At 36.5% G+C, this 15,095-nt stretch overlaps 1 protein-coding gene and 1 long non-coding RNA gene across 12 annotated transcripts in view; one reads left to right on the top strand and one right to left on the bottom strand.

Annotated features, from left to right (window-relative positions):
- The window catches only part of LOC310739423, a 195,388-nt gene that overhangs the window by 121,687 nt on the left and 58,606 nt on the right, over positions 1-15,095 (bottom strand). The gene's annotated exons all lie outside the window — the stretch shown is intronic.
- Positions 1-15,095, top strand: part of shroom3 (shroom family member 3) — a 95,331-nt gene that overhangs the window by 77,248 nt on the left and 2,988 nt on the right. For all 11 annotated transcript variants that reach the window (XM_083565326.1, XM_083565325.1, XM_083565327.1 and 8 more), the window contains 4 exons: positions 1,437-2,162; positions 3,510-3,866; positions 5,151-5,247; positions 5,386-5,667. In XM_083565326.1, coding sequence (XP_083421452.1) covers positions 1,437-2,162; positions 3,510-3,866; positions 5,151-5,247; positions 5,386-5,667 — 1,462 coding nt within the window. The remainder of the gene's footprint in view (positions 1-1,436; positions 2,163-3,509; positions 3,867-5,150; positions 5,248-5,385; positions 5,668-15,095) is intronic.

The raw sequence follows: 15,095 nt of genomic DNA, 5'->3' as shown, positions 1-15,095 counted from the left end.
AAGCAAATTTAAAATGCAGAGAACTTAAAAAAAAAGGGACCTACAGGTCTAGGTTGAATGGACAAAAGAACACAGAAACTATGTGAGGAAAAGTGATACCCGTGATGATAAACAATGGAGTCTGAATATTCCTGACAAAAGCAAAGTTCAAAACTTTGTCTATTACGTTTTGTTCTCATGTTCTTCTGACTAAAATATAGATCTTGTTCAGTTGGTTCAAGTTTCCTAGCTGCTTTCCAGCATCTGACATAGCACATTGGACATATATATATATATATATATATATATATATATATATATATATATATATATATATATATATATATATATATATATATATATATATATACAGATTTTTATGCCAGTACAATTTTTTTTTTTCATTTCATTTTGGTAGGTTAGTTTTATTTCAGCGAATGGTTTTCTGTATATATATATATATATATATATATATATATATATATATATATATATATATATATATATATATATATATATACAGATTTTTATGCCAGTACAATTTTTTTTTTTCATTTCATTTTGGTAGGTTAGTTTTATTTCAGCGAATGGTTTTCTGTATATATATATATATATATATATATATATATATATATATATATATATATATATATATATATATATATATACAGATTTTTATGCCAGTACAATTTTTTTTTTTCATTTCATTTTGGTAGGTTAGTTTTATTTCAGCGAATGGTTTTGCTGTTCTTCTTTTGGAGCTGATTTTACAGAGCAATTCTTGGTTGCTTTTATATGGAATATATATAACAGAAGAAATGAAACTATAAACATGTTTTTATATAAACATGCTGGTATAGTGTGCAAAATTATATAAATATCACATCATTTTAAACCTTTCTAAATATACTTGGTTTCAAATGTTGACACAACAGAAAAGCGTTCAGACTACTGTCAGGAGGGAAACCTGTTGTTGTCATAGCCATACATAATCAGAAGTCCTGAGCATATTGAGCACAGAGAGTATATTGGCCATGCTCTCTGGGTGTATATGATGGCATTTTTTTAGTTTTTGGCCATCTCTGAACTCAGATTCAAAAGACTTTGCTTTGAATTGTGTACACTGCTCTGTGATGTAGGAAGAATTGAGCTTCTAAACAATACATCTGTGATGTTTTGGAGGCAGCATGCATTAGCCATCACCCTCCCTGGTTGGTATAGGAGAACTGGCTAATAAGTGGGAGCCGGTAAATGACTAAATTTGACGAAATTTGACAAAAATCAAAATTTTAAATTTATGTAATCTGTTATAAATTTTTAAATGTTAGAAACTGTTACCTTCTACTTTTTTTCATCATATGGCTCAAAGGGCCAACCAAATGTAAAATGTATTGTAAAGATGTCTTACATTTGTGTCCTATTGCAAGCACTTTTTCTTCTCTCTACATTTGGAACAGAGCACCAGTGAGTGAGGCACCTGAGCAAAGGTCATCGAATGAAGTGGGTCTAGAACGTAGCTGCCTACTAAACCCAGGTCTGAATCAGATGAACCCACCTGTGATAAGGAGGGAGCGACAGCGCCACTCAGACCGACCCCGATCCCACAGCGCCTCAGGCCTGGCAGCTTCTGTCGGATTGCCCTGTCCTTTCTCCCCTTCAGAGTGGCACAGTACCAACAAGACTCAATGCCAACCCAACCTAGATGCCATTACTTTCCCAGGCACGGTCTCTAAAGATCAAACAAGTGCATTGTCAGGAATGGACAATCAAATTTTCGACAGCAGTTCCATTAATGTTTCAAACGATTCAGAGAAGACAGCCCATGACCTTTCATCTTCACACCAAGAAGTTGCAGAGTCCCTCACATCTTCCTCTTTGAGCCCACCTCACAGGCCATGCCATTCTGGACTGGTCACTTCTCCCAAAGACTCTACCTCCCCCGTTAGATCCCTCCCCTCTCTACAGAACTCAGAGTCCACTAATGGCTCTGCCTCATTTGCATCTGTTTCACAGCTGGAAGATGAGGTGTTTCTATCTCCATTCTCTGTCCCACCACACCCGCTGTCAACCAGAGAAGAAAAATTCTCAGAGAATCCTCTGCTTCTCTACCCATCAGCCAAGTCTGAAATGAAGGAAGAGTCACTTGATGTCACAGTGCCTCAAGAAACACAAAAACTGAACTGGTACAAACACACATATGCATTATATACTACTTAGTGTTATTTAGTGTTTTATTGTGTCAGTTTATTACAGAGGCCAATGTTAAGCATATGAAAAAACATCACTAATGCAGTTATTGGAGATCCACTCTTAAAGTTGAAAATACATGCAGAGGTCATTTCTATGTCAGTACTTTTGGCAATCGAGTGAAGATTTTAATGAACCATTATTTCCAATAAAGGCTGTTAATAATTACTGGCTTTGTGAAATACTGGTGTAAAGTTCATCAGAAACATCTAACCGTACAATCATTGGCATACCGTTATCACAACTATTGGAACATTACAGTTAGGTATCTCTGTTAAACTCAGATTTTATGATAGAGTAGATCCCACTAGCCAAACAGGGCTGGGAAAACCCTGGCTAATCGGGCAGGGAATAGGGGCTGAAGGAGGCAAGAAATGGAGAGAGTGAAGCAGTGCTTCTTTTATTATTATTATTATTATTATTATTATTATTAACTCTTGATTTTGTTTTGTGTGTGTGTTTCAGAGCATTGCATTGAAAACACACACACACAAAACAAAATCAATACAAAAATCTAACTCTTGAGTCCCACTGCTGAGCTCAGTTTCAGAAAAGAGAAAATAGAAGCACATGAATAGGCTGCTATAACCCACACTCACATTTACCCAATACTTATTCTCATTTCTATTAATGATATGCAAATCACAGTTATATACAGAAATACAGAAACTTAGCCAGAAATTTGCCACTGTATTTTTTTATTTATATTATGCATATTTATTATCGATTATATAATGAACTTCTTCCCGTGGGCTCACCACCTGCAGGAGGGACCGTAAGGGACGGTGCTGTGAGGATTGGGCAGCAGTCGAAGGCGGGGGCCTGCTTAGACTGCTGCCCCCGCGACCCCAATTACGGATGAGCGGGAGAAAATGAATAATGAACTTAACTGAACAATTTATTTTGTCGTAGGCTTTTTCAGGTTATAGTCATTCAATTTGAACCTTTGGCTTTTAGGAATCTTAGTAAAAAAATTAACAAACACAACTTGAAAAAACGTGGATTATATAATCCTACAGCTGTACCAAGATCATTTCATCCACACTGCAACAACTTGCCTTTCATTTCTAGGAATGGAAATCACAAAATAAAAAAAAAAAATCACAAAAATATCAGCTAAAGGAAAAAAATAAAAATTAATTTACACCCAATGTGCTTGTGCCTTCACACAAATAGGGCACTGTTTCTCTTTTTCATTTAATGCTTAGATTAAAAATTTTTTTTATAGAAATGAATAAAGTTAAATGGAAAAAAACTAATCACTTTGCATGCTTCCATTTCAGCATCTCTTCCATTGAGCATCCATCTGTCATAACTGCCCACCAAGAAAAAGAGGGCCAGTTGCACATCTCTTCCTTGTCAACACCTTCGGAGTCCATTTTCGCTGTGATCACCGAAGCTGTTGCAGAAGAGCTTTCAGAAGGTCCACAATCACCATTGCTAGCCAGGAGAGAGCAGACGGAGGCAGAGGTGCAGGTGGAGATTCTGGCCCAGGAACTGGTGAGCCGTGATGAGGCCCTTGCTTCGCTTCTGGACATCTGGTCAAGCACCACTACACTGGACCTGATGGAAGACATCTTTCCTTCATGCTCATCTGCTCCACAGCATTGGAAGAACAGCAACAGTCATGCAGGAGAAAGGTATGAAGAAACATGGTCCTGCTCTTTTATTTAGGGGTATATTGGGGAATTATTATTATGGGATGTCTAAGGGGGTGGAATGACTGAATTATGAAGTCTTTGACAAAAGATTTTTGGTGAATGCAGTTAGCTAAAGGTAGACAGCTAGACCAAACTACATGGAATACAGAAAAGAAAGATCAATCTATCTATAAAAATATAGGTTAATACATAAAACATATTTCTACAATGCAATCAGTCCTTAATAGATTAGTAAATGTTATCCAAAAAGAATCTTTCTAACAATCTATAGTTGGTATAGTCCATATTCTATACTCATTTCTGAGTACAATGTCAACTCGTGTAATTAGAAGGTTTTCATGATATTTAAAGGATTTTCATGGCGCGGAACCAACAGTGTGACAACACTACCATCTAGTGGTAAAGGGCGTGCACATATTCAGCATGATAGAAATGAGAGAAAACTTTATGCTAATTTTACTAAACGCTCAACATTCAAATCTATTGTGGTCCATTGCATACATTTTATAAAAAGTTGTTGTTGTTGTGGAGAAAAATATAATTTAACCAAAACATTTAATTGATCCATTGTTACATGGTTGAACACATTTTTTAATTAAAAATTAAAATTTTTAATTAGCTAAATATAAGAAAAAAAATGTATGATGGTGTATATTTACAAGAAAGCACATTCATTTTTATACTTGAAAAAATTAGGTGGGTAAGTCCATGCGATTGGATTCGGACTAAATAGAGGAGACGAGTTTTGAAAGACGTGACGTGGTCTGTCTGAACATATGCGTCATCACTGCCATTGTGTGCGCAAGAGTGTGACAGTTACTTATGCCCTGTTTGCTGAGTGGAATCTAGTTAATCTGTAATCACATTCTCTTGCTCTACCTCACTTTGAGTATTTGAGTATGACTGACTTTCTGTGCATGTGTGTGTGCAATCCACTTTGAGAAGTGGGACGGGAAGTTAATGACCCTCGAAAAATAGATTTGAATTGATTTGTTGATTGAATGCTTATTTAAAAGGGACAAGGCACAAATAGTCTTAAGCAAAATAATATTTCATAACTATCTGATAATGTACATGTAATTTTTGACATCATGCCTCTAAATGAAATAAAAAGAATGTGTTGTTGCATCACTTATTCTTTTTATTTTATTTAGATGCATGATGCATTATTTATTTTACCTGATCTTTTGTGTGTGTGTGTGTGTGTGTGTGTGTGTGTGTGTGTGTGTGTGTGTGTGTTTGTGTGCACGCTACCTCACACAGTGCTCAGAACACAGGGTGTGCTTCTGCTGAGGCTCAAATGAAGGGACGGATGGAGACTGATCTGGATGAGAATGAGTGCAATTTGAATGAAAAGAAGGTTTGATTTCCACCCATTTAATTTTCTGGACAGAAATACAATTACGTTGCTTTTAGAAAAATAGTTCATGGCAAAATTAACTATTTAAAATTTTTTAAATATATAATTTTTCATAATGGATAAATGTATCCTCTGTAGGTGGAGCTCCTACAGGCACTGACAGTGAGCTTAGAGGCATTGCGGATGGAGAGAGAGAGACTGGCCGAGGAACAGCAGAGCTACAGTGCTCTGGGCTGCAGGATAGAGGCACTGGTGGAGGATCACTGCAAGCCCAACGAGAGTGAGAAGTATCGTATGTTTATTGGCGACTTAGAAAAAATCGTCAACCTGCTGCTTTCTCTGAGCGGACGTCTAGCCCGTGTGGAGAATGCCCTCAATGCCCTGCAGGGGGAGCCAGAGAAGGGAAGCACGGAGGAGAGGGTGAGCTGTTCAAACACACTGATCCCAGTCCTGAAGTTAGTCTGTCTGTGTAAAAGAGCTGTGTTTATTGCAATTATTTAACTAATTTTTGTTTCCAATGACCCAAAATGTAGCCGTTATTACAGGAACAAACAACAATATGTAACAACAACAAAAAAATCCAATAAAATACAAATAAAAATCCAAATTTATCAAGTGCTGACTAGACACAGAGCACGTAAACTGGGTGGATAAACAGGAAATGGTCTTGTCTATATACATAGGAAGAACAATCCATTATCTCGTCATGGATGACTAATGACTGCACATTTGCTTTATCGGGTAATCAAAGTTCCTGTTGAATTCCACAGTTTAAGTGTTTTTCACTCTGAAAAGAATTAAAACAGATGAACAAATCACAAACACACAACATTTAAAACACTGACCAGTGTTTGTTCTGAAAAAGCCCAGGTGTCCTGTGCAGTCTGTGTTGCTTTTCTGCTCACTGAGAGCATAAAGAGTGGTTATTTGAGGTTCTATAGACTTCCTGTCAGCTTTATCCGGTCCGTCCAGTCCCTGTCATCAACAAGGCATTTCCCCTCATAGTGCTGCTGCTCACAGGATGTTTTTTGTTTGCCACACCATTCTGTGTTGATTGTGGATACTGCTGTGTGTTAAAATCACAGGAACTCAGCAGTTTCTGAAATACTTAAACAAACATTCAGTGGTCAAATTTAATTACATCACATCAAAATATGAATTGGAACTGAGAGCAAAGATGGTTGCATGAACCTGTAAAAAATGAAAATATACACTCGGTGTCTCCTAATTGTTTAAATAATACCTAATCAGTTTGGTTAATAATGATGTATTATTTAGATAAATCAAATGTAAGATATAGTAGAGTTGTATAGCGTGGAAGGTTTTCTTTATTTCTTTGTGTGTGTGTGTGTGTGTGTGAGAGAGAAAGAGAGACAGAGAGATATTGGATTTCAATATCTACAGTCATTAGCTTACTATTCATTGTGGATGTTATTATAGGTGTGTTAGTTTTCAGTTTCACACCCATCACTCATTACTCATTACATAGAAATTGTAAGCATGTTTAAAACATGACGCATGTTCAGTGTAGCGGTCACCAGGGGGCGCCAGATGAACATTTACTCATTGCAATCTGTAATGTGACACAAGACAAGGCACATACTTGAAGGCGTCTCCCCTCATAGTATTGCTGCTCACAGAATGGTTTTTTTTTTTTTTTTTTTTTTTTTACACCATTTTATTTCTACTGTGTGTGGAATTCCACAACAATGTCAAAGTGACTGACATGACATTGAAACAATATTCACTACATGGTAGAAATATTACATGATGTAAACAGTATTGTCTATCTCTATTAGATACAGTATTGTGTAAGGGGAATACGCATCACTTATGGAATATTTATACAGATAATGTGCTACAAAAAACTTTCTTAATCTGGTATATTGCTCGGAACATACAACAAAAAAAGGCACGTGATTTTTGCCAACCACAGAATGAACCAACCACTATCATAGTGAACTTAAAAGTCTGTCAAAAAATGCAACCATAGTTGAGATATTAATGAGAGAAGGTATAGTGTGTAGTGTATTTGTAAATACTATACATTTTTTCGGCTTCTCCCAATAGGGGTCGCCATAGCGGATCATCCGAATTTGTGATCCGCATGTTCGATTTGGCACGTTTTTATGCTGGATGCCCTTCCTAACACAACCCTCCCCATTTATCCAGGCTTGGGACCGGCACTAAGAGTGCACTGGCTTGTGCAACCCTAATGGCTGGGTTTGGATCATATATAGTATAGATTATATATACAGTGTACAGTAGATAGACTGTTCAAAAGTAAATATATAGATATAGATATGAGGAAGGTACTTGGTGTGACATTTAGAAATAGAAAGGAAGACAAAGAGACGTGGTGGTGGAATGAGGAAGTGCAGGAGAGCATAAGGAGAAAGAGGTTGGCGAAACAGAATTGGGATCGACAGAGTGATGAGAAAAGTAGGCAGGAGTATGCTGCAGCAGATAAAGAGGGATGTGGCGAAAGCCAAGGAAAAAGCATATGAGGAGCTGTATGAGAAGTTGGACACTAAGGAGGAAGAAAAGTATTTATTTTGGCCAGGCAGAGGGACCGAGCTGGGAAGGATGTGCTGCAAGTTAGAGCAATAAAGGATGGAGATGGAAATGTGTTGACTAGTGAGGAGAGTGTGTTGAGAAGATGGATGGAGTATTTTGAGCAGCTGATGAATGAGGAAAATGAGAGAGCAAGAAGGTTGGATGATGTGGAGATGGTGAAGCAGGAAATGGATAGGATTAGTAAAGAGGTTATTTAGCTATTAAGAGGATGAAGAGTGGAAAGTCGGTTGGACCAGATGACATACCGGTAGAAGCATGGAGATGCAGTAACTACAGGGGAATAAAGTTGATCAGTCACACCATGAAGTCATGGGAAAGAGTAGTGGAAGCCAGGCTGATAGAAGAAGTGACCATCTGTGAGCAACAGTATGGTTTCATGCCGAGGAAGAGCACCACAGACGCATTATTTGCTTTGAGAATGTTGATGGAGAAGTATAGAGAAGGTCAGAAGGAGTTGCATTGTGTGTTTGTGGATTTAGAGAAAGTGTACGACAGGGTGCCAAGAGAGGAGTTGTGGTATTGTATGAGGAAGTCAGGTGTGTTGGAGAAGTATGTGAGGGTGGTGCAGGACATGTATGAGGACAGTGTGACAGCAGTAGAGTGTGCAGTAGGAACGACAGACTGGTTTAAGGTGGAGGTTGGTTTGCATTAAGGATCGGCTCCTAGGTTGCAGGGAGAAAAGGTGGAGAAGGTGGAGAAGTTTAAGTACCTGGGGTCAACAGTGCAAAGTAATGGAGAGTGTGTTGGAGAAGTGCAGAAGAGAAAAGAGTACAGGCAGGGTGGAGTGGATGGAGAAGAGTGACAGGAGTGATTTGTGATAGAAGGGTATATAGAAGATAAAAGAGTGAAAGGGAAAGTTTATAGAACTGTGGTGAGACCTGTGATGTTGTATGGTTTGTATGGTTGTATGGATGTGGTGAAAGTTGGCTTGAAAGAGGCAGATGTAAAGGACAGAGTAGTATAGAGACGGATGAGCCGCTGTGGCGCCCCCTAATGGGAGCAGCAAAAAGAAAAAGTAGATATGGTTCTGTACGAAAATGTTTTATGGGTTTTTTTTTACCGTTTCTGATCCAACAAGAGGTTAAATGTAAAATAAATATTTTTGCATGGCATTTAAAAAAAAAAAAAAAGTACTTATTGCACAATAGGCCATTTTTAGAATAATAAACAAAGATAAAAACAATGTAGTCTTTTGGAATTAGAACAATTCTGTAAATAGTCTTTATTGCCACTCAATTGAACTGAAATCAATTGCAATGATTTACTAAAATGATTACTAAGATTTTTTGAATTATTAACATTAGACTTATAGAAATAAATGTCTAGCAAGACAAATGATAACTGTCTAGCGAGAGGGTCATACGAGTAGTTGAAAAAACACAACTTAATGAGTCGGGTTGTTCACTGCTGGATACAGTTGTTTACTTCAGTTCAGAATTCCTCTGGGAATCTTCGCTGAAAGGTGTTGAATATTATAGTTGCTTGGGAAGTTGTCAACAAGTCAGGTGAATAAAAAAATAAAAATAAACGACAGAAAGGCAGACAATAGAAAAACAGGGTAGATGTAAGTTAGTTCCTGACTAAAGCCAAATCTATAGCAATGCAGATTGTCTAATACAATGCTAGGAAAAGGGGAATTGTTATGTTTTTTTCTGTATTGTAAAATCACTTTTAGTGCAGGCCTGTTTTAATGCCGTAAGGGATTCCTTTTAGTTATTATTGTTGTCTGTTCTATTGTGACAAAAGAACATATTCAGTGTTTCACATTGTTCATCACTCTACAGTCAATTTCCATTGACAGAGGCCAATCTCGATTCATTTACAAATGCTACTGAGGTCAGTGTTCACTATGATCTCTGACAAATAGCTGCTGTACTCATGTGCACGAAAGGCTAGTTATTCAGCTTAAAGTAGAGCTCTGTTGATGATACACTCTCAATTCCAGAATAAATTATTTCACTTAATTATTAGTATTTTCTTCGGGTCATCAGCATTAGTGCATTCTAAATATTGGCATACCCTTAAATAGTGTAATATGATACATAGAATATTATTTCACATTGTTTGCATTGATTTTGTAGCTTAAAAACATTATCTGGTTTATAAAACTGGATACAAATGGATTTTTTCATTAATCATTTACTCAAGAAATGTAGCATTTAAGGAAATCCTGTAATTTCTCAAAAAAAAAAGTTTGTATCCTACTCATGATCCCAAGAGTGTGAAGATTTATCCAGGAAACAAACACCTGGATTATTTTAAAATTATATAAACTATATACTCAAAAGTATGTAGACACCATACTGTCATGCTGATATGTGCTGGGTATACATTCCATCCGATCATTGGCTCTCGCTCTAACAGCGTCTGCTCCATTGAAAAAGGTTTTGGAGTAGAGCTAAAAGATAATCTGCCATTCAGTTATAAAAGCATTTGTTAGTTCAGATACTGATGTCAGACACGGTTTCAATTTACCTAAAAGCTGTTCTTCAGTCCACATCTTTTTGGCTATGCTGTGTAAGATGCACATATTACTAAACTTTTCTATATAGTATATGGCATTGTCCCCAACCCCCCGGGCCGCAGACCGGCACCGGTCTGTGGGTCAATTGGTACCGGGAGGCACAGAAAGAATACATAACTTACATTATTTCCGTTTTATTTATTATCTGATTCTGAACAATGATATATTTTAGAAAATTATCGTTTTCTGTTTCTGTCTATGACTCACTCTTAATGCATGTCAAGATGCCTCTGTCACGTGTCTTACCTCCGTCCACTACCTTCTTAAAGGTGCTGCTCCGCCCGGTAACATAACACATTACTGCTAAATTCAAACCTCCAAGCGAGCAAAATGAACAAAAAACAACACAGTGGATCCACGTTTATTATTATATTTAGAAAATACTAGTTTTTATGCCGGTCGTATCATTTTATTTTGTTGTATTTATCCGCCACACCTTAAAGGCCGGTCCGTGAAAATATTGTCAGGTCCGTGGCACAAAAAATTTTGGGGACCGCTGGTATATGGAATGTACTTTTGAGTTTAATTTGCTTATTGTATTACATTTATGGTATTTACTAGATGACCTTATACAGAGTGCTTTGTACTCTCTATAAGAATATCATCAAGAAGATTTTGTGAAAGAGTTTAATTTTATTGGCATGAATTAAAGAACTGGAAAATAAATATAGACAGCGAGCTCATATTGACCAATAAATGAGGACAAATTAAAATAATAATTATAATATGACTTTGTCTATTCATAACTAACATGTCACAGCTGATAGATAGATAGATAGATAGATAGATAGATAGATAGATAGATAGATAGATAGATAGATAGATATTATTATTATTAATAATAATAATAATAATAATAATAATAATAATAATAATAAATCTATTATTGTTATAGAAATGTGACAAAACCACTTCTGTTTATCGGTGCTTACAGCTTTCTTTGCAGTTGAACTTTTTTGTAGTTTTGTTTGCATTAATACATGCAAATGAGATGTTTCATGAATGTGCAAAGGGTCAATATTGCAATAATTTTGGACAATTCCAGATACCTCTGCTTACTCTGTTCACCTGAACCACTAATTATTCAGCCTATTGTCAACTTTGGCTCTGGCAATTCACTTCTAGCAGATCTGCCTCTACATCCCATCTAACCTCTGTAATATGGCTGAGTTTTCTCACAAGACTTTGTTCCTTCCACCGGCTTCCTGTGTCCTCCTCAAATTTAAAACCCTAATGCTGACCTACAATCTAAAAAAAAAACCAGATCAGTCATACCTGCCTGAGGGCACTTATCAAAAGCTGCTCAGTAGCACATTCCTTACATTTCCTGCACCACAAAGATGTGCAATAGTTTCGTTCAGTACTGACACCTAGGAGGTGAGATCAGCCCCATCTAAGCTAGGTTAAGCAGCTGAGACACTTACTTTCTTCAAACACTAATTGAAGACTAAAATATACTACCTGTAATTGTTAATGTACTATCCCCTGTTTTTACTAGCATGAGGTCAGAGGTGGGAAGTAACGGAGTACAAATACTTCGTTACTGTACTTAAGTAGATTTTTCTGTTATCAGTACTTTACTCCACTATTTATTTTTCAGACAACTTTTTACTTTTACTCATTACATTTTTACACAAATATCTGTACTTTTTACTTCTTACATTTTCAAAACAGGCTCGTTACTTTAGTTTTAATCCATTGATTTGGTGAAATATCAAATTTCTCTTTTCACTGCGCGCTGATTTCAGCCGAACAACCGATTTCCTGTTAATCCGCTGAAATAAATTCATTAGGTAACAACATGGGCGTAAATCCCGGGGGGGGGGGGGCGGAGGGGACATTTCCACCCCCCCCATCCGAGGGTTGTGCCCCCTCAAAAAAAATTATCTAAAAAATATCGCACTCTCTATTGTAAACAATATATCTATGTATACCTATATAATTGTGTAAGTAGAAAAAAAACAACGCAAACATGCATTTAGAAACAGTTCCCCCCCTCCCCTTCCTCACAGTGGTTTGACCCACTGCCTGCTTTCCCAGTTCATCTCACCTACTCTACACACACGAGTCAGGTGTGTGACTGCGACTCAATTAATGTTCAGCTCCATTAACTAACGTATTTTATTCACTTTAAATAAAGCGATTCTCTTTAATGTAGTTGATGCAGACTCATTCATGAATTAGTTGCGGCAAAAATGCTGATTAGCGATGTAATTTTCCATGAATCTGCTCTATTAGCGATTAAAATATGACTTATCTAGTGAACGTTAGCTTGTTTACAATAGCTTGTAGCATAGTGCACTGACACTAACACACCAAAGCCGTTTCCCATGCAGTGTTTTATTTGGGACGACTTGACATAATGTTAACTTAATTAGCATATTGTTTATCTGTGCATTTACTAAATGAGCACTGTGCTACATCCGAACTGACCCCACTGTATTTTTATAATCAGTTTCTATTCTGTTCTTAAGTGTCTAAATTTATTTTAAATAAAATGTTAAACCTTTTTTTAATTCCTTGTTTTGCTTTGTCATTGAACCTGAGAAAAACTTAAAATAACCATAATGAAGCATTCTCCATGCTACAATAATAAAAGCAAAGTTTTTCACTGTGGGGACACTGTGTCATTATAAGTACAATTTGACTATTATTTGTGTCCCCCTTCAAAAATTGCTCATGAGAAATTTTATATTTATTGTCCCCCCTACTGTTAAATGAAATTTACGCCCATCTATCTATCTATCTATCTATCTATCTATCTATCTATCTATCTATCTATCTATCTATCTATCTATCTATCTATCTATCTATCTATCTATCTAATATTAATATGATGTGAGGTCCAGTTAACAGCTAAAACAGGTAGAAGTAATAACTACTTTTTACTTAAGTACATGTCAGAGCCAAGACTTCTTTACTTTCATTTAAGTAAAAAGGTATAATCAGTACTTCAACTTTTACCCGAGTATTTTAAAACTGTACTTCTACTTAAGTAATGGATGTGTGTACTTTTGCCACCTCTGCATGAGGTATGTTTCTGCTGGAAACTACAAAGCACTTCTATTGCTCTGTATAGAGGAGTCTGTGAAATGCTGTAAATGCAAATGTGGTGGTTATGATGTCGACCATGTTTCCGTCCAACTTCAAACAAAGTTCCTGTTACGCAACAGCCTCTTTGTTTGAAGTTGGACTTCGGTCGATTGCAGGGTCGATTGTACAGCTCCTCATTTAAGGTTACAGGATTGGAAGGTGAGAAGTTTGAACACCAGCACTGCCAAGATACCACTGCTGGGCCTCTGAGCAATGCCTTTAATCCTCAACTACGGATTAATGTGTCATGGCTTTCTAACAAGATGGAATCTGGGAAGAAAATTAATTCACTGTGCCATACTGTGGTGTACTTTAAACTGTTTTGCTGTATGTTTCAGTAACAGTTTGACACCATTAGTGTGCCAGAATTTATGATAATTACAAAATCCTTGAGATTTAACTCAGACCTGCCATCTCTTCAACGTGGCAATAAATCATATCATTTACATTAAAATCTAAATTCTAACTACCTCAACCAAAACACATATGAACAAGTTCTAAGGGCTGCTCACGGTCTAATTCAGCACATGTTTATTCCGTATGAATACTGCTGTATATCCATAATAGTATGGAAGGTTAAACTCCAGAACCATGAAGATGGATCTGGACTATAATTCATATAAACAATTTGCTACAGTGGCTTAGGGCTGTAATAGCAGCAACGTTTCCATATCACTGACACCACTGGCTTTCTCATTAAGGATACATTTATAGGGATAAACTTATAGGGACTAATTAATTTATTTATATTTGTATCTCTATATCTGTACAGCAGCTACGGGATAATGCCCATTGTTAATACACATCAATTGACCTGAATAGCAGGAGGGATAAATAATTGTTATTTATGATTACTCTAAAATCAAAGCAAGGGATATTAGTCTTGATTGTTCCTGATGGATTTTATTACTATTACTATATTTTATTTCTTTGAACCATGTTGCAAAACGCATAGTTGATTCACATGAATAAAGTAAAATCCTGACATTAACCTCTTAACAACGGTTGCTATAAGTTCAACCAAAAAAATAACTTTTCTTACAAGACAGTACCTCATAAGAACCGTTCCGATGATGACATTAAGATTAATCCATATACATCCAACATTTTAATTGCTTGGCCATGCCATGATTCGAGCTCACAGGCTTCCCATTGCTCACAGGCAAAACCATTGTTTAACCAAAACAGTCCCTGATGGTACACATGCTGTAAACTGGTTGGAGTTCAGAAAAAAAGGAATTGTAATTATTGAACGGTGCTTTAAATAGGGGAAATATACGAACAAGTGAAAATGTATCTAGTAGTTTTTGGCAGACTAAAGGATCACGTGCCGTTTATTGCTACACTCTTTGATAATGCAAGTAATCATTAAAATATTGTTTCAAGTAAATGTACAAATGCCAAAAGAATTAAGAAAAGCAGTCAATATAATTATATTCATAAGACCTCAGGCCACCAAAAGCCAGCAATACAGCTTCAGTTTGCTTTGGCATTGAACTGTAAAAGAAGGAAATATATATTCTTCCTATTAATATTCCTCAATTGGTGTTTTGATGATGGTGGTTGACAGCACTGTCTAACACACAGGTCCAAAATATTTCATTTGTGGTGGACTGGATGGAGTTTAAAGACCGTGAAGTCTCTAGCTTTTGAG

Source organism: Silurus aristotelis (assembly GCF_946808225.1).
Source record: "Silurus aristotelis genome assembly, chromosome: 16".
In the NCBI taxonomy this organism is placed as follows: Eukaryota; Metazoa; Chordata; class Actinopteri; order Siluriformes; family Siluridae; genus Silurus; species Silurus aristotelis.
Note: the sequence above shows the minus strand (reverse complement) of the source record. Positions and strands in the feature narration are given on the sequence as shown.